At 32.1% G+C, this 20164-nt stretch overlaps 1 protein-coding gene across 1 annotated transcript; it reads left to right on the plus strand.

Annotated features, from left to right (window-relative positions):
• The first annotated feature begins 32 nt into the window (after positions 1 to 32).
• LOC143185986 (uncharacterized) lies at positions 33 to 14811 on the plus strand. The gene is given in 16 exon segments (XM_076389338.1): positions 33 to 133; positions 1390 to 1497; positions 3733 to 3791; positions 3794 to 3811; positions 4611 to 4780; positions 5208 to 5486; positions 5562 to 5786; positions 6006 to 6212; positions 6425 to 6619; positions 7215 to 7348; positions 7859 to 8231; positions 9327 to 9548; positions 9634 to 9702; positions 10956 to 11008; positions 11091 to 11244; positions 14629 to 14811. Coding segments are annotated over 16 exon segments (2550 nt in total).
• Positions 14812 to 20164: the final 5353 nt, after the last annotated feature.

Below are 20164 nucleotides of genomic sequence, written 5' to 3' on the forward strand. Positions count from 1 at the left end.
GGCGAGGTGAGGGGGTTACAAGGAGGTACGGTATGGGGTCGATTTCTTTACGAAGGTATGAAAGGAGGGGCGCAGCCAGAACGTTAGAGGGTACACCTGGTAATTCATGTGACCCCAGAGAGACGTGTCGTTCGTATCTTGAAACAGCTGTCTCCCATTCGCGCCTGTTTCTTCTACAAACCAACACCCGCCGAAATAAATCTTTTCACGCTAAAACTGCAATTCTTTAACTAAATATTCAATTATCCGAATTGCATAATTTTTCATTCAATGAAGAAAATAACTGTATATCCGAGTATGAATAGTACGATGAGAATTACACAGTAAGCTTTAAAAATAATATTGAAATAAATAAAAAAATAGTAAAAAGTATAATTGCAAATTTAAGAATAATAGATAAAATCACAGTTCAGTACACTCAAACATTTACTACTTTAAAAAACAGACGCTCCTATATTGAAATTATATTTGTATCCTATTCTTATTATGATTTTAAGATAAACATACCAATTAAATGTTTATAAATAGTATGGTAACACAGAATAAGAAGCAATAAAAATATTTAGAGTTTGTATTATATTATGTAGCATTTATTTGTGCTTGCATTGAAAGGTCATCGTTCGATCATACGAGCATCGTACCTTCCAACTAGTTCGGATGATTGAGATTCTACTTGTACCACTTTTGCATTTGTTAGCTCCTGTTTCTTTTCAGCTTACTTCTTCAGGAAGCTACATAAATGAATTATTTAATGATATTGGAATTTTCAATAATGTACAAACTGATTATTCTTTATTAGTACCTATCCATATACTATTATTTAATAGTAACAAGTCAAAAATTATTTCTTAGATGAGCTTATTTCAGTTTAAGTAATATTTGTCCTACAAAAATAATCGAGTAAGAAGTTTCATATAAATTTAATAATAATTTAGGTTAATCATGCAAGTTTAACAATAAGTTCTTGAGTTATAGGCAGTTATGTGTACTCATAAATTTTGTAATATAGTTCTACGTAATAATAACTATTACTGAAAATAAAAAAATGTTGAATTAAGGATACTTTACGGAAACAATATCATATTAAATTTGTTCACAGGGAAGAATCTATAGATTTTTGATAAAATACTACAAAAAAAGACCCTTATATATTTAAAGCTATCATGATTAACAGAACATCTTCTTGACTTTCTTTTGAAGCTGACTGTAATCAAAAACTTGTTTCAGATTTTAGACATACAATCGGTATTTTTCATTAACTTAACTTGTCACAGTTTTGCGATTTTGCGATCTTTCTTATATACATATGTTTACATAATTCCTATAATTCACGCAGAAGTAAAATAATTGTCAATATGTTACGGTAATTGAGAAACGTTCAATTCACAGGATATTTCACGTACCGTCTAAAGCATTGAAGTCTCCAGACTCCAATTGCTTGAGTCAGACGTATTTACTAAAGGAGAAGATGATTGCAAACTATTCAACAGAAATTTCGTATTTTGTGTTCCTTTCAGGGTTTTTAAATAATAGATAAATTAAGAAAACTTAGTATGTTCGTCAGATCTCAACAATTCATTTTAATTTTGTTCCTACATGAGTAGAATTCATATCCATCTCTTCTTCAAATAATCCCATATAATAACGAAATGCTACGCGAGCAAAAGGAGCTGAGAATCAAATATTCTTACACTTCGTTTAAAATTTTGAATGATGTTAATAATATATAAGAACCGATTTTGAAGCTATATATTTCCTTGATATCATACCATAAAATACAGTTTGGGCCACTGAAATGGGAAGATTTGTGGAAGGAATTGTTTACAAATCTTCCCGTTTCACTTGTCCACTGTATATAATATCCTACAGACGTCTAACAAAAATGTGGAAAACAATTTGCACCACTTGATTGAAACTTTAAAGAAGTGGCGACGAAGATTGCTAACTACGCCACTGCTTTTACACAATAGGCCTCTCTGCCAGCGGATTGGTCCCTTGCGTAATGCTCGTTCGTTGATTCGCTGTTGCATCCATGTGGAACTCGACTAACCGTCGTTTTAAATCGTAAAAACCGGTGCGGAATCTTGCGCGAGAAACGAGCAGCAGAATCTTCCCTCGCATACGGGGGTTAGAGCTCGATGGGAAAAGACGCGTATGTCGGGAGCCGGCTTATCCACAAAAAAAAGTTTCATCGGAAGTGATAATTAACAAATTAGTGCCGTCACCACTGTTTGTGTATTCCTTGTTTTAGTAAATTAAAGAACATTTCACAATGTCGTTTTCGAAAGCCAGAATCCAAAGATTTAACGAACGTGAAAGTGAGTATTGTCAAATCGTTCTATCGTTACAATAAATATCGTAAAATATTGACCGAATGAATTTGGCACGATAACAATTCGTGGTCAAAAGAATCAGCAAAACCTGTTTTATTTCATTTAGTAATCATTTGGAAATTATCGGAGTACGTATATCCATGCGGATTTCCTTAAACTGTTTTGGCGGGAATTTCACTTTTCCAGAGATCGAACTAACAAAGAGTGTGATACAAAAATTTGCTTCTGTCTGCAAACGCAAATTAATAGTGATTTTCAGTTTGACATCCGTCATATGTATATTTTTTATTGTAATTCATCACTCCTAAAGTTAAAGAATTTATTGGGAACAATGATTTCATCATATGTGATTTACTCGTGGGAATAATATATACGTTTTGTGTGTGTACATGTATCTTTTGCATTTATACTTATTTGTTTCTTAATTTATCAATATTTTTATATTGTTTCTCTTTGTACATGAATAAATAATTTATGAATATCGTACATTTCTTTTATTTACTGTTATATGGAAGTCAATGTACACGTGAATGAGTTTATTTCTTATCTATGAAAATGTCTCTAGCAAAGTATATGGTTTCATTTCATTTCGTTAACATTTAGATAATAATCTTATTTCTCTTTATCTTTAGGAAATTGCACAAATACGAAACAAATCGTTTTTTAAAATAATAATTTTTCAAAATGACAGTTTAACCGATTATAATGTATGATCCACATTATGCATGAAACACAAACTTTATCTAAAGGTATATTTGTCATCAATAACTTCCACCCCAAATTTTTTAGTTTAATTTTTTTGCTAGCTGCATTCTGTTTTGTATATTATCAGAAATAAAACTTTTATATAGAAATTTGTATATTATAAATCAGAAGTGACGAAATAATATACAATAAAATAATAATAATAAACAATTACATAATTACAATTATATAATTCGGTTATCTTTGTAAATAATACTTCATTTAAATGAAGTCAATGTACTAAAAATCATAACTACTCTATATATTAATATATAAAAAAAAGAACAATAACGAGTGTATTAATAAATTCATAAGTGTATCATTCACATAATGTCAGATTCAATAATAAAAAAAATGTTTATGCAACGCAATTGATAATATCATCCTTAAATAGTTTGGAAAATACATTAACCATTTGAAATCTTAAAACAATCTGGATATAACTCTTGATTTCATATTACGTAATGTCTTTATTTTGTCCATCACACTTATTGAAAAACATTAACAAAAGAGAAATATTTGCCGAAAAAGAGCAGAGAACAAATGAAGATAAATGTGAGATAGTATAACATTGAGACAAGAAATGAAGTGTGAGACAGTATAACATTGAGACAAGAAATAATACAGGAACTTAATTTTGACACAACGATGGGAGGGGGTCACATACAATACGGAGACGATTTCGTTACGGAATTATGGAGAAAGGGACGGTTAGGTACTACAGAGCACACCTGGTAATTCTGTGACCCCAGACGAAGGCGTTCCTTGCATTTAAAAACAGCTGTCTCCTATTTGCTCGAGTTTTCTTATGTCAGCTAACGCCCGCCCAAAACGAGAATCCTTTCTACCGTTTCAGTACTTGCTACTTCTCTGTCTTGCTCTTCTTTTTGATATGCAGTCTAAACTTCAGTCAGAGAAATATGAAGCCTTTTTAGCATTTCAACTAAAATCTTCTTATATTCACTTATTAATTAATTTTATTCATATTGTCATTGATGTTATGCATTTGTTCCTTAACAACATCAATTTTAACTCAATTCATTCAAGACTTATGTTTCCTTTACATATATTTTAATTTTATTATTTAATCTCTCTCTTTTTTAAATGAAACATAATAGAACATGCTAACTTTCATTGAATAGAGTTTTTGGGTACTAATGTATTAGAATATTTAGTTTTTTGCACGAACGTCATTCCGATGTTTTATTTTGTGAAACCTAATTTTTTTGTATGCTTGTGGGAATAATAATAGGAGATATATGACGAGAATATTTAGTAACAAATTCGGCTTTTCGGTGAAACAAAACATATGATTATAAAAATATGTACATAAATAAATTCTATATTAAATTTGTAGAAAATAAAATAATACCTGGGAAAGTAATATTTTTATCGTTCTTATTATTATGATTTTGTGATTAGCCATAATTTATCATAACGTTGTTGATTTGAAATACATAAGACTCAATTGCAGAGTAAGTTCAAATTCAAGATGAAGTTTTAAAAATTTTAATTCGAATATGTAATTTACAGATGACGTACCCCCACCAGGAGCATACGATCCAAAATTTGATAATAAGGTGAAGAGTTTCGTTATTGAAAAAACGGGGAGATTTCATGACAACAGAAGCGTTGCTAGTGCCGAATGCAACGTATCAGTTTCCACGAAAAGCACAAATAATGGAGTAACCTGCTTTAGAACGGTACGAATTAAAATTAATCTTGCCGATTGAAGAATGTATTATAAAGAAAATTGGAATAACAAAGCAAATAAAATATATTGGGGAGCTCAAAAAAAAAAAAAATTCTTATCACATTTTACAACTCTTTTTATAATATGATAAGTATTTTGTTAAAAATGTGTTAATGTATTGGGAGAGACATAAATATGCTATAAAATCCTCAATTGCTATGGAAACAATAACTTTTCATAAAAAAATTGTAATACTGTGTATGTTCTAAAAGTTTTAAATAAAAATTTCCTATTTTTTTTACGGTGTTTTCCGTAAATGTTAGTTGCTGTATTTTTAAAATTACGGTAATTGAATAATTTGAAAATTAATACCTGCATAAGACATTTGCATTTATATTTATCTTTTAGTGTTAATTTATTTCTATCTTCTCTTATAGCCACAACTTCCGCGAAAAAAGGTTACTCCGAGACCAGGTTTAAAGGTGAAGCCACGTTCACTTATTCCTGCCAATGATCAGAAATTAAAATACAAATCGGAGCATCAGCTGGCGGATCTTGAAGTTGAATGTTCAAATAAAAATGCAACGATACGAGAACACGAGAAACTTATCGAAGATATGAAGGAGGAAATGCGAAAGCTAGAACTACAACTAGAGGAATCCCGTAAGAGGCAATTGAAAGTGGAGGAGCAGCACAAAAAGGATATAGAAACAATGGTTGGAAAATATACTTCATAATCGAAGATATAACCTTATTCTTTTCGATTATGAATTTATAAGTTTTATTTGCAGGCTAAATTACAACAAGATGTACTAAATGGTCATGAAAAAAAATACCAGATTGAAGTAGAACATCTTCGTTCCCAATTGCTAGATGTATCAGAAGAGAAAGAGCGCGAAATTCAAAACAGGAAAACGACGGAAAGCGATCTTAGAAACCGTATCAGTGATTTCTTAAACAAGATAACTGCGTTAGAGCTGGAATTAACTAACGAAAGACGTTTAAGTAACGAAAAAGTAAGGAATAATAACTTTTAGACAAATACAACTATCTACAGTTAAATTGTAATAATATATTTCTCGGAATCAAATAAATCATAGTAAAATTACAGTTATAATTAATACCTGTTAGCTTCTATACATTATTATTTGTTTATGTATTGTATCCAGTTGCTGGGTTCTTACTTGTTTTTTAAACGTTGTAATTGAATTCTATCATTTACTACTAATTTACAGATTCAAAGTCTGCAAACAGAAATCGAAGAATTGAAGATGAAATTGGAGGAATTAATCGAAAATCACAAACACGAAGTCGAATCGTTGGAAGAGGAAAAAGATGAACTCAATTCTCGGATTCAAAGTTTAAGGAACGAGATCGCGGAGCGTGAAAAGAAGTTAAAAGAAGTGATCGCAGAAAGTGACGCGAAAGTAAGCGGGTCACATGTGTGTAGACGCAAAACATCACTGGTTCTACGCCTTTGTAATAGCTTAATAAAAAGTTATATCAAATTGGAATTTAGATTAGGATATAGTGATAGAAATTTCACCACCTTTTTTCAGAGACCTCTTAGAATGTCTATTTCCTGCTTTCTGTGATGTTTGCTCGAATATGTGAAAATCTCGTACATTCTTCTGATTTGAATTCCTTGGCGTAGGTAAATGCTATGATCAAAGAAGCAAAAGCAGCTGTCGAAGAGGAAATGCGACTCACTATGGAGAGATATAAATCGTGCTTGGCGCGAGTAGAAATGGAGCGTACAGCACTGGAGGAGAAATTGGCTCAGAAAGACGCAGAAATTGCCGCGCTTTTAGCTACTGTTGAAGAATTAAGGTCTTCTGCGGAAACTCAGGTAAATCATGTTAACTGAAAAATTCAAGAATACGCATAATAGGCCAATGCATTTTTAATTTTGAAAAAGTAGGAGAGAACTCTTCATAACTGCAGTGAAATTTTCCACTTGAATTATCTACTGTACAAGGGAATTTATACTAATGTAGACAAATTTCCTTGAAAAGATCACTTGTAATTCCCTTTTTAGTATTTTAATTGTGTAGACTTAAACAAAATGTTTGAAAATATTCTATAGTAATTCTTTCTAGACTCTTAAAATTATGCAATCCATGCAATGTACAAAAAAAGAATCGGTTATGAAATGAGTATATTAATTCAATATCTTTTTAGCAAAAACTCCAGTTATATTTACAAATTACGTAGCATTCATTACTCAATAGCTCATACTAATTTCTTTAAAAGCGTCATCTACGGGAAAATATTTGAATTTAAAATAGTTATTAGAAACAAGAAAGTAGATCTACAAACTTTAAATTAATTTAGACATCTAATATTAGTATATATGTATACAAGGATAAATCTTAAAAAGATTCGTTTAATTAAATTCATAGAATAAAAGGTAGTTTTAAAAGAATTTATTTTACGAAATTTAGGAAAGCTTCGGTCAGAGTTTACAAATGGAATTAGATCGAGCAGAAACTGAATTAGCAGAGAAGAAAGAAGAATTAAAAGCCTTGAAGGATCAAATTCGATTGGAAGCGGCTGAGATGGTTGCCAGGAAGAAAAGGTATTTATAAGTATAATATTTAGCATATGTAATATTAAAAACGAAGGATTTTCGAGGATTTTAAAGTAAATAGTATATGTATACGCACTAACAATGAATTTAAGAACTAGGATGCGGATACTTATATATCTATGAGAAATTGAAATGTGCGGAAAAGTACAGAATACATTTACAAAAATATACAAAATATGCAAAGTACCTATTATAATTTATAATATTATTTTCATACAAAAAAAAAATGTTGATTTAAATTTCTAAAAGAGAGGCTTTTCCCTACAAGTCCATCGTCAAAAGACTCAGGGAAAAAGTTTATCAAGGTCCCTACAGTCGTGTGAATTTGTAAAATTTTTTAGGAAAAACACCCTTAATTTTATACTTTATTTCTTATTATAATAAAATCGGCGAAAAAATGAAATTTCTGAATGTGAAAGCGGAGGTTTCCGAATTTACAATAAGTTCTGAATTACTCTAGCTAAACCAGCATACTGAAAGTACAAAAATAATGTTTAGATTTGAAGTTATAATGGCTGAAAATCAAGCGTCGGTTGCCGCTTTGACTAAACGACTGACACAAAGTAATGCTGAAGTAGAGCGGCTGCAGCACGAACTGAAACGTGGTGAAGATTGCATAAACGAGCACCGTGATTTGTTGAATATTATGCGTAACAACTCAGAGATGGTGTATATACAAGTGCACACTTTGATGGAGCAGTTGGATGCTAAGAAAGGATTGGTCAATCAACTGGAAGCTGAAAGCTTAAGTGAAGTGGAATCGATCAAGTCAATGTTCGAGGCCAAAATTGAAGATTTGAAACAAATAGCGATGCAAAGAGTAACAAAACTACAAGCGGACTGTGATGTAAAGGAAGCTAAAAATATTGAGGTGACTTTACTTCTTTTTTTAGTTAGAAAGTTTTCTGATCTAGAATGGGAAAAAAACAGTGTTACTTAGGAATTTTGTTTTTCGAAAACTATGATTAATAGTTTGCTTAAAGTTTATACATTTATTTGTATGCATTCGAAGGAATCATGTAAATTTTTTAAAGTTAAAATAATCTTTAATATTAAAATTATAATATGTCAAAGGAGGTGATAGACGAAAAATAATGCCGCTGGAGGAAAATACATTGAATATTTATAAGATACTGGTATTTTAACGAAGATGTAACTATGTGAACTATAGTAAATGGATTAATTTGTTTACTTAAAAAATTCAGAATTAGGACTACTCGAGTATTATTGAAAAATTGTCAAACTGCTGAATTCCATAGTTTTGTTAAAATTTCCCAAAAACTGTTGTAATAAGAAGCAAACTAAAGCTGAAATTAAAATTCGAGTTTACAAGCAACAGTTTCCGTAATTTTATTTTATAGTATCGAAAAGTATAGTCTTTTGTCTTATAAAATAAACGAGACCTAATTAAAAAACATATTTTTTTAACAAAGTTACAGCTAATTAAAGAAACGCTTCCATTTTGGTAGCCTCCCTTTTAAAGCAGTGACCAAAAAGTTACAACTATTTAACTAAACGTCTTCATTTTGGTAATCCCCCTTTTAAGGGAAGGTTTAATCCCTTGGGTACTGACCAACATGATTCTAATTCGATAATCAGAGACTGTAAATGACTGCAGATACCGAGTTGATTGTGAGGAATAAAGAGGATACTGTATAAATGCAAAATTTTATAAAGATGACGTCAATAATTTTGGAAATAATAAGGATACCAGTTCAAGACAATGATCTCTTTGATTAGCATAACAATAATAATCTTGCAAGCCGTATAACTTTATCAATTTCTCTAATTTCAAACGATGTTCTAGGAACACGTTTTTAAGATTTTCGAGTTTAAGAGAATATAAAAGAGAAAACAAAATAGATTTTTTTTTTAATTCTAGACCAGAAGACCTCTTTGATGATATTATCAAAAAGTTCTACTGTTTATGAATGAATAAATTTAACTGTTTAATCTTGAATGTCAGATGGAAAAGCAACTTCAGGAAATGCGCGATCGTCTTCACGAAGCGCAATGCATGTTGCTTAAATTGGAAGAAAAATATGATACTCAGGAAATTGAGATCTCTCGGATGGAGTTGCACAACAGTAAACTGGACGAACAGTTGAAGAAAGCTAAAGCAGCTTTGATGGAGACTAACAAATTGTTAGAAGATCAAACTGTTAAGCATCAGCTCGCTTTGAATAAGGTATGTTTCTAAAGCTACCGTATTTTTTTTTTATTTACTTTGTGAGATACGAAAATCATATTATTAATTTTTATGTGAATTTCAGGCACATTCTAAAATTCAAGAACTTTCTGGTAAAATTAAGTACTTCGAAGAAAAAGGAGCTGGAATAGAGGTACTTTATATTTTTAATCTTTTACTATTTCTATTAAAATTATTACCACTCAATCGAAATAATTGTGCTTTTTAAAAATAATTTCAATAACAATGATTACTAATTCAGAAACAAAGTAAGTTAAAAAGCGATAGAAATATCCTTATTTTGCCCTTAAGGCTGATGGGGGTGAAATTTTTAGCGATTTGGATCATCAGAGCAGGTAGAAGGTTAACACGTATGTAACCATAACAATTTATACTTGAATTTGTACGAGAAATTTACGAAGTAAGGTCACTAAGCATGTAGCAATAGTTTCCAGAATAATGAATTGAAAACTTGTTTTAAATGAAACAGATATGAGGCCACTTTGATCTTTATGAGATTTATTTCAGCGTTGGATTCATTGAATGTAACGGTCCTGATACTCACTTCTTGATATTTCTTTTAATTTTAATACTAATGTTGCGTATATGACTTTAGTCTTAAACTATTATTGAAAATGTTTTTTGATTGCTCCTTTTACTTGAATTAATAAAACAATATTATAAGGAGATAAATTATGTGAATATGGACATGCTGCAATATTGTGATCGATTTTAAAGTTACTATGTTATGTTGAAAAATCTATATTCAAGCTTTTCATATTAAAAGCAACTTTCCTAGCTTGTGAGACTTTTTCAAAATTTGAAGATAAAATTCTCGATTGATGGTTTAATTGAATAGAAAAAACTTCATGTGGACGATTGCTTTTCGATAAAGAAAATAATTTACTGATTTTTACTTTTACAACGGTGGGATATGTTTTATAGTCATTTGATTATTACCTTGTAATATTTTTTAAGTCTTTGAATAAAAAAGGTAATAATAACAAGAACGTATTTTAATAATACGAGTATTTGAAGAAATATCTATCAGGAAATGAGTACCAAAAACGTTACGTTCGATAGATTATACACTGAAATAAGTGTTTAAGTATTGCGTTATGGGAACTGCTTTGAAAGCTTTGGAAGTAGTAATCTTACACCTATTTAATTTCTAAAATAAAAGTTTGAAATAAATTATACGTCTGAGAATTTTATAATCACGCGTCGTGTTACTTAAATATTTTCTGTACGCTGGAAGAGGATTTTTACTTACCCATTATGTTTAAAAAGAACATAAAAAACTGATTTCTAACAATAATAACTATTCTTTACATATTTAAACTTTTTTTTAATTATAACAAATTAATTTAAAAATTATGAATAAATTGAAATACTGTCTTCGTATAGGATAAAACCAAGGAACTCGAAGAAGAAAAAGCTCGTCGAGAAGCAACCGAAGTGTATGTCTTCTTTATATATGTAAATTATATCTTTTATATAAGTATTGCATAATGAATAATAGATCTCCTTTCATTCACTTAGGGAAGTCAAAAGACTCGCTGAGTATAACGATCGTCTTAGTAAAGATTACCGAGAAGTTAGTGAGAAATACGCTGAATTGGTTGGCCATCAAAATCACAGACAAAGAATTAAGCATGTATGTCAATTAAAAGACAAAATTAACCAGTTGGAACAGGTGCGTTTGAAAATTTCTTTTAATTCATTTCTAGCCTGTACATAGGTAGAAGCAAAACCCTTTCCCCGTTTACCTCTCAAATGTCTAGAACTGTGCTTCGGTACATTTGTACTCGGTTAAAATTCAAAGTCAATCTTTTCGAAAATGAAGCACGATACGAAAAACATATCCTATATTTTTGTTTTATTTTTTTTTTTTATAAAATCACCCCCTTTCCGCTTGTATCTTCAGTTTTGGAGCACCCTGTATATGTACCCGAACACTTTCATGATGTCACTTCCGCCATACTTTTCGTGCTGATTATGATATCAAATTTTTAAATACTCAGAATCGATTTAAGGGGGTAGAGTAGTCATTTGACTTTTCGAGATTGAGAGATCAGTATCTGGTGTTACAGTTTTCGTTACAGGAATAGCATTGTCTACAAACATGTAATTGTATAATAAAGGCGAGATGAAGACACTCTATGCTTCCAAGTTAGGAACGTGATTTGAAAAATTTCCTCTTTCATTATATATGCTATAACACGAGCCACCTGTATGAACTTGGCGTATTGAGAAAACTCGAGAGAGAAGACAGACGTGACCCTTACTCTCTTGTTCTTGAAACGCTGAGATTCAACTGCCTCTTGAAGATAGATCCGTCACTGTCCCCTTTTAACAAATTGAAAAATGAAAATATTTGGGCAATTGAAAAGATTGTGCGTGACTCTTATCGCTTGCCCACGACTTGGATAGCATGTCTCAAAACCGAGAGAGTAAGCTTCACTTTAAATTCGCTTTCTCTTTTGACTTTCAGAAGATGTCTGAAGTGGTCTGAAATACCGAGTTCACGTACACATAGCTGATTTGGTAGTGTGTGTAATGCAGAAGGAAATTTTCAATAATGCACGTTGCCAATTTGGGTATCATAAATTCCGATTCCACATCGGCAGCCTTCTTAATTAGGCGCCCCCTGTTTACACAAGCCCAACTAAACTTGTCACATATTTTACTCTGTTTTATCGATAACCCAGCAAAAAGTAATGCTGAGACATGCATTTACTGGAGCTAACATTTCGTCCTTGTATAAGAAACTTTTGAGCTGGGAAAGCGTTCATTCGAAAGAAAAAAGTTCAACGGAGGGCACCCTGGTCATGATTTAACGAGATTGTGCTGATATTTAGTAAATACAAGTGTTATAAAGTAGAATAAAAATTGACCGTCACAATTGACCGTGGAATCCAAGCAACTTTATGTATACTGCGTTCACTGAGAGAACGCAGTTTCACGCAGATGGCTTCCATTGCCCCGACTGACTTTTCCACTGAGATTGGTGAAGGATTCAAGAGCCTGAAAGGACACGCCTTGCTTCTTTCTACTCTGTATACCTAGTGTCCAAATGAAACAAATGTTTCTATCTATTAAGAAACAATATTTATTGAGATATCAATGTATAAGAATCCACAGCATATTTGATTATAAAGAAACGGCAACGGTAGAACTGTTTCCTGGGTTTCCTACAAAATGTTCGATGCGACCAGGTAGTTTATGACACGGGAAATGTAGGGTCGTTTATGGTATTGCAACGTAGTAAGAATTCTGACTATACTTTGTTCACTGGGAGAACGCAGTTGTCGGTTGACGAGTTTTCGTACCCTTTGCGCAGTTCACGCCTACGCTCATTAGTTATTGGCTCTGTCACTCCCGAGCACATCCCTACCCATGAACCCCTTGTTGGGCCCTTGGAGGTCCTACCATTTCTAAAGAAAGTCACTTCTTCAAGTGTTAGCGCATAAACGGTGTGAAAGAAGTTTTGAGCAAGCAAACGATATTCTTTTAGATTTTAGTTTTCTCTGAAAGTATTAATGCGGCTCTATTAGCAAATAAAAATCTTCTTGAATATCGTCTCTGTCGACCGAAAACGTACTGGTACTAGTCAGAATTCTTACTGTGTTGCAATACCATAAACGACCCTAGATTTCCCGTGTCATAAACTACCTGGTCGCATCGAACATTTTGTAGGAAATTCAGGAAACAGTTCTACCGTTGCTGTTTCTTTATAATCAAATAAGCTGTAGATTCTTATACATTGATATCTCAATAAATATTGTTTCTTAATAGATAGAAACATTTGTTTCATTTGGACACTAGGTATACAGAGTAGAAAGAAGCAAGGCGTGTCCTTTTAGGCTCTTGAATCCTTCACCAATCTCAGTGGAAAAGTCAGTCGGGGCAATGGAAGCTATCTGCGTGAAACGACTGCGTTCTCTCAGTGAACGCAGTATAGTACCAGTACGTTTTCGGTCAACAGAGACGATATTCAAGAAGATTTTTATTTGCTAACAGAGCCGCATTAATACTTTCGGAAAAAACTAAAATCTAAAAGAATATCGTTTGCTTGCTCAAAATTTCTTTCACACCGTTTATGCGCTAACACTTGAAGAAGTGACTTTCTTTAGAAATGGTAGGACCTCCAAGGGCCCAACAAGGGGTTCATGGGTAGGGATGTGCTCGGGAGTGACAGAGCCAATAACTAATGAGCGTAGGCGTGAACTGCGCAAAGGGTACGAAAACTCGTCAACCGGCAACTGCGTTCTCCCAGTGAACGCAGTATAATTTAGAGAGTGTTCTGAACGAAGTCATGACCAGAGTGCGCTCCATTGAACTTTCTTCTTTCGAATAAATCCTTTCCAAGCTCAGAAGCTTCTCATAAGAGAACGAAAAGTTAGCTCCCGTAAACCCATATTTTTCCCAAATTTTGTCGACAATGTTAATCCTCTGCCATATCCTAGTCTACCTCCTTAACAAACGACCAACTGCAATTTACATTTTATTTTTATTCTATAACCACTTTGACTTCCAAAGTCATGCTTTAAATTTTCTTTCAACTACAATTTCTTTCAACTACATAACATACAATGCACTGTATGTTAATAAGAGGTCACAATATTTTATTTGACTTAGCACAAAAATAAATGAATAAAATCATAATGTAACTGAAGTATATAACTTTTTTTATTTGTAAACAGGCTGTAACGAATGTAATCTTCGATAATTTAAGGTGTGATACTGGATCCAAATTGGAGCAAAAAATGTCTTATAACATACTGTCCGATTTGCCTTTGTTTTGCAATAATGACCTCAAATTAATATACCAATATGCTAATCTAACAATCAGGGAATTTCGCAATGTTACAGATGCATTGAGGAGCAAACACAAAACAAGAAGTCTTAATACATTTTATTGTATATCTTACGGTTTAATTTTATAAAACTTTAAAAATCCGTGATCCAGTTACTAGAAACATCTTCGATTTTTGAAGCTTTAAAATATTGAAGGCTACATACGTTACACCCTCTATACGAGTTTTTTTCTCCTAATTAGTATTATGTAACTGTTTAGGAAACACAGGCTAAAGGAAGGACGATAGAGCAACAGCAAAGAATCATAGAAAAGTTAAGAGGAGAAGAAAAACGTGCGCACAGCAAGGGGAAAGAAAATGTGGAAGTTCCGAAAAGCGTTCATACAACGCCTGTTTCGTCTCCGCATAAATTACTGACGCCTCTTAGAAGTCGGAACGAATAATTATAGTTATTATAATTTAGTTATATAGTTTTAGCTATTCTAATTATTACAGTTCTTTTTTCTATACTTGCATTTAATATATGGTGAGAAATGATTGCAAGGGTAGCTGTAATACAATTGTCATAAATTATACATAAATATGTACTTTAGTATTAAGTTCACGATATAAATAATATTAGCATTAGTGTTAGGAATAATTCTTCCGCGTCAGCATTTGAACTTGTTTGCTACAGTACATATTTGTCATTGTAATATATTAAATCAGGAAAGTTTAACGTCAGGTTTTATGTATTCGACGTGATTTACACGAGATCAAATGTCCATGTTGTTACGTTCCGTTAAAAGTCTGTGATGATAATGTTTAGTGGTAATATTTATATTTGTAAACAATATCGACGGTTTAAATGTATATTCGGCATAGAATAACGATGCTAAAAGAAATGTATTATTTATATGATAAATCTGTTTCCTATGATATTTCAATGCATTTAATTTTATAGACAAACAAATGAACAAACAATAAACATTTTGCAATAACTTCGTTTAGTCGTAACTATAATTTCTCAATTCTTTAGAACGAAATATCACAGATTATACAGATTATACGAATATTGTGATACTCGACCTTTAGCCAATTAAGTCAAAAGACTGTATCATTTTATCCTCACAGACGTCAAGACATTAACCCATTATGGTAGACAATTGGTTCGATTTATATGTCATGTAATTAATAATTGTATTACATATTCTTTTGTCATACGATTAGTAATTATGTATCAGATGATGTCGATTGCCTAGACCTCATAACAAAGAAGTTACTACAAATGAGGAGCAACAAAAGATTGTCAACAAAAACAGTTTTTATCTAAATACAATCTATATAAGAGGGCCTAAAAATATAACATAAATTAACTAAAGATGCCTAACTTAACGTCAAGTATATGCATTAATTTAAACCAACTAAATATATTTAAATTAACTTAATTTAGTTAGCTAAACTTTCTTTGGGATTTATTTGTATGTAAATATATTTTGTTATCTGTTTCATGTATGTAAGTATATCAATAGTACATACTTAAACAAATTCTATGTTACCTATAATATATATAATTAATTTCTGTATTTAAAATTTAGTTTTTGATCATCACCGCACTATTATTGTTACTATGTGTATATTACTACTGTTATTATTATGGCATATTTTTTAGAGCATGCTTTTCAAAAATTACGCCCCATAAAATATTAACAACTATTATTCTTTATTATTACTTAGTATCCACATTTATTATACCTAAGTAATTATGTTAGCGCTCGTAAATATTAACAGCTTACCTAATCTAATGTTACTTAACCTAATGTTAACTTGTTAATTTAATTCTCCAACTAAACATGTGACTATTAATTGTTATTTGTCTTCCTACGAATTTTCTGACTTTCAACCATTTCACAAATACAAATTTTTTTTTGAAACATTCATTTACCACAAAATAAACGAATTCTATAAAATATCCATAAGAGATGCTACATTTTTCGTAATATTTATTAATCTATTAAATATTTTACAAAGTACCTGAGAGTGTTCCTTTACTTATAACTATTTCCGCAGTTCATTGATCAAAAAATTTTCAAGTGTATCTTCATTCGTGCAGCTATGTTAATTCAAGGCCATATTCTCGATCTTCACTTGAAGGCGTTGGTTCTTGGCAATTTTTAAAATAAAAAATTATGCACAGTATTCAATAACAGGTATCGGAAATTTTAAGGGATGATAGTACATACTAAAGTAAAACACCAAAAATACGCATTGAATGTGTCACTTGAGACTTATTCTAATGTCGAGGTACACCATTCAGGTCAGACACATCGAAGTTAGTAAAATAAGGTTAGAGTCATACATAGCAAAGAGAGTAAAATAAGTCTCAAGTCAGACGCAGTGAAGCCAAAAGATTAAGTCCAAAATAAGATGTTTTCAGACAGTAGAATACATTCCAAGTCAGACACGTTTCTTGTCAATTTTAGACCTTTTTCCAATCATTAATAACTGGAAGCCTTCAAGGTAATTCTGTTATTCTTGACTTTCGTCCTATTTTCACCCGTAGAATCACCCTTTAAAATTGTATAATTGCAGACTGAGTTTGGAAATTTTTCTTACATGTTTACTTATTTCTCAAACTAATCCAGTGACATTTACATGCAATTATTTTTATTGTTACTCAAGTTATTGCACGTTTCCCGGAGTTTTCGTTTCAATGACAAACATGTATATCTTAATAACGGTTTGACCGATTTCTCTCAAATTTCATATAAAATAGATATTTCTTTATCGATCCTCCGAATTAGAATTATGTCTATATTTACAACAGAGTTTGTGTCGTCTCAAGAAATAAAACTTTCATGATAAAAAGAAAATTTTTACTCTATATAACTACCATTTAGACAAAATGCCTAAAATACATTGTTTTTGTTTTATTCGATTTCGAACAGCAACTATACAGGGTCTTCAGTTAACTTTTAATCATTCCTTTTCGAGTTCTTCTATTAATCTAACAGACAGCAGCAAATAGTTTAAAAAATAATATACAGAATGAGAGATAAAGACCTTCCTGAAAGTAGTGTATGTACACTGCATCGACTTGATATCCCACCTTGTTGGCCTGTGTAATGTAACAACTGTATTTTATTGAACTAGTTACAATGGAGTGATCAGCTACAAAACTGTGTTATTCTTCAGTTCATACATTTTTTAAGTAAAATGACAATTTATGACAAACTACATTTTCTAATATCCTTGATGCAAGGTTTTGTTTACTTATCAATCTATAAATAGGAACCAAATGCTTATTTCAACCTTTCAATACATATAGGAGTAACAAGACCCAACATCCATGCTACAGAGAAGACACTTGATGTGAAGGATTTGTTACAAATAAGTCAAAGTATACGAGAGACAATAACATTTACTGATTTCATGAAGTTGTAACAATTCAACCTACAAAATAATAGGTTGGATAACCAATCCTTCTGTTGTTCGCAATTAAATAATATGACATTTAATGATCTCATTCGTATGCTAGTGGGTCACTACATTACCCACATAATAAATTTTATTATTTCCATACGTTTGTTTGAGTATAAAATGATTTTAAAGTACTTGTAAAATGCATCCCTTACATAGTCGAAATCGTCTCGAATTGCTGGTTCGCCTGAGCGAAAAAGGCCTCAGTGGAGCCACGCCTTAATATTTACCGAATTATGTTGTTTCAAATATTTTGGAATGTGCTACGACCAGAAGTTCCTTGGTATTGCTTTACTGATAACACAGAAGCAGAGTTAGAAATCTCGAAAAAGATTAAGTTCCAGTATATAGGAAATCCAGAAAACGATGATGTTATCGCTGATAAGGACTGATAAATACCAATGATTGAGTGGGGTGCGTACATGGTCAAGGATTTATAGCAATCTTGCCATAACCCGTTTGTTTAGTGAGAACTGGTGCATCTTCTGTATGATATTAAGTCGTTTTCGTGTTCTTGTCAAAATTTAAAGAAAGTGGAAACTACTATAGTAACTCAAGAGAGAACCATGCTACGGCTACGGAGGGAATTTTTTTTTACTATAGTTCTTATTCTGCACTTTGAAGGTAATTAGAGTGGGATAGGATCACCAAATAAAAATACTACAGTGCGATTTTCCGGAGTTGAGCCCTAGGTGTGTCAAGCGACCGGCGCTTAACTGTGAGGGGAACCCAATGACAGGAGTGTGTTTCCCGCAATGTTGCCAGATTGTGCAGTAGATCGGATCTCTCGTTCTAACTTTAAGAGAAAATTCGTTTCTCCTATATACTCGCTAAAGCAGATTTCTTCGTTTGTAGGTGACTCCAAGCAATGGCGCTCATACCAACTCGAATACTTACTTACTTTTTCAACAGATATAAGAGGTTTAGATCACGACGCAATCTTCAATGGATATAAATAAAATTGCAAGGTAGTTAAAGACGCTCTTTAGCTTATTTTGAATTTACTTACTGCACGCAGGTCACTGAAACATGACATTTTTGCCTTTTTTCGTGAAAACGTGTTGATTGAAATCATTTCTTTTACTTTGTTACGAGTCCAGACGAGTTATGTAAAGTAACTATGAAAGGACTCGATTCAAAGCTCCTTCCGTTGACCTTCGACTTTGCCTGGAAGTCACCATGTAAGGGCCGATAGGCATTTCCGTTGCACCAAATTAATAGATTTTTTTGAAACTAATATCTTTCAACTTTTCTCGGAAACTCTGCGATGCAGCCGGGTCCCCACCATTTTTCCCATAGATTTTTGATTATAAAAAGGCAAAGAAACTCGGTCTAGCGGGCTCATTTCCAATCCAGTTCGAGTTTAGTACGCGGCTTGGACTGAAAAGCAAGATCGAGCATTAGTTCTCCTTCGACCAGAATCATAGAGTACAGTACGTAAAGTAAATTCACTGGAACGTAGTCTTAACGATGCGTCCCCCGCATAGCTCTGCGAATAATCTAGAAAGAGAGGACTTAGTTCCGCGACACGTAAACTCATCGACAATTGTATTCCTTCGAGTCAAACTTAAACGTGTAATAATATACATTTTTATAAGGTTCGTTAAATTGGACTTAGTTCAATCAAAAGCTATCCTAAATCCAATAAGGAGCGAACGCGTAACGATCCCACAAATATTATATCTTTACCGCTCGAGATATATTATAAATTTGAAAGTTACGAGGTTACACTAACATCTTCGCAATCCTTGCGAAGGTCCCTTTCCTAACCTACAAGTGGCTCCCGGTGTTGGCCATTGCGCACTGGTTCGTCCACGTCCCGTGGCTCCCAACGAGTGCAAAGTTACCCGTTGGTTCGTCCACGAAACAATAACAAAATTTCAAAACCCTGACCGTCGGTCAGACTATCTAGCCCTTGGCTCGTAGCAACTTTAATTGAGAAGAATGTATATTTTAGATTTAGATTGAAATCTTCATATATACTTAAGAAACAATTTGTACGTATGTACAGATTTAATCACAATAAAAGGTGTCATTGGCTAAGAGTGGGTTTAAATTTTAAATAATAGAACTTGTCTGTAGTTATAAATGACACCATTCAGTCGAGTACAGTACCTGTCAACAATGTAAAATTGGTCAAATAAAAATTATTAGACAATAGGATAGACCTTCCACCTTAGAGTTAAAAAAAAGAACAATTTTTTCGCGTTAAAATACAATGGAAAAAAAGTATTTTCGCGGAAGTAAATATATCATACATAATCAGATGATATTCTGCTATTTTATGCAATAAAAATATATTTTTTTTATGTAACAGTGATGTAAAAGTATAAGATT

The sequence above is a fragment of the Calliopsis andreniformis genome, chromosome 12, assembly GCF_051401765.1.
Source record: "Calliopsis andreniformis isolate RMS-2024a chromosome 12, iyCalAndr_principal, whole genome shotgun sequence".
Taxonomy (NCBI): Eukaryota; Metazoa; Arthropoda; class Insecta; order Hymenoptera; family Andrenidae; genus Calliopsis; species Calliopsis andreniformis.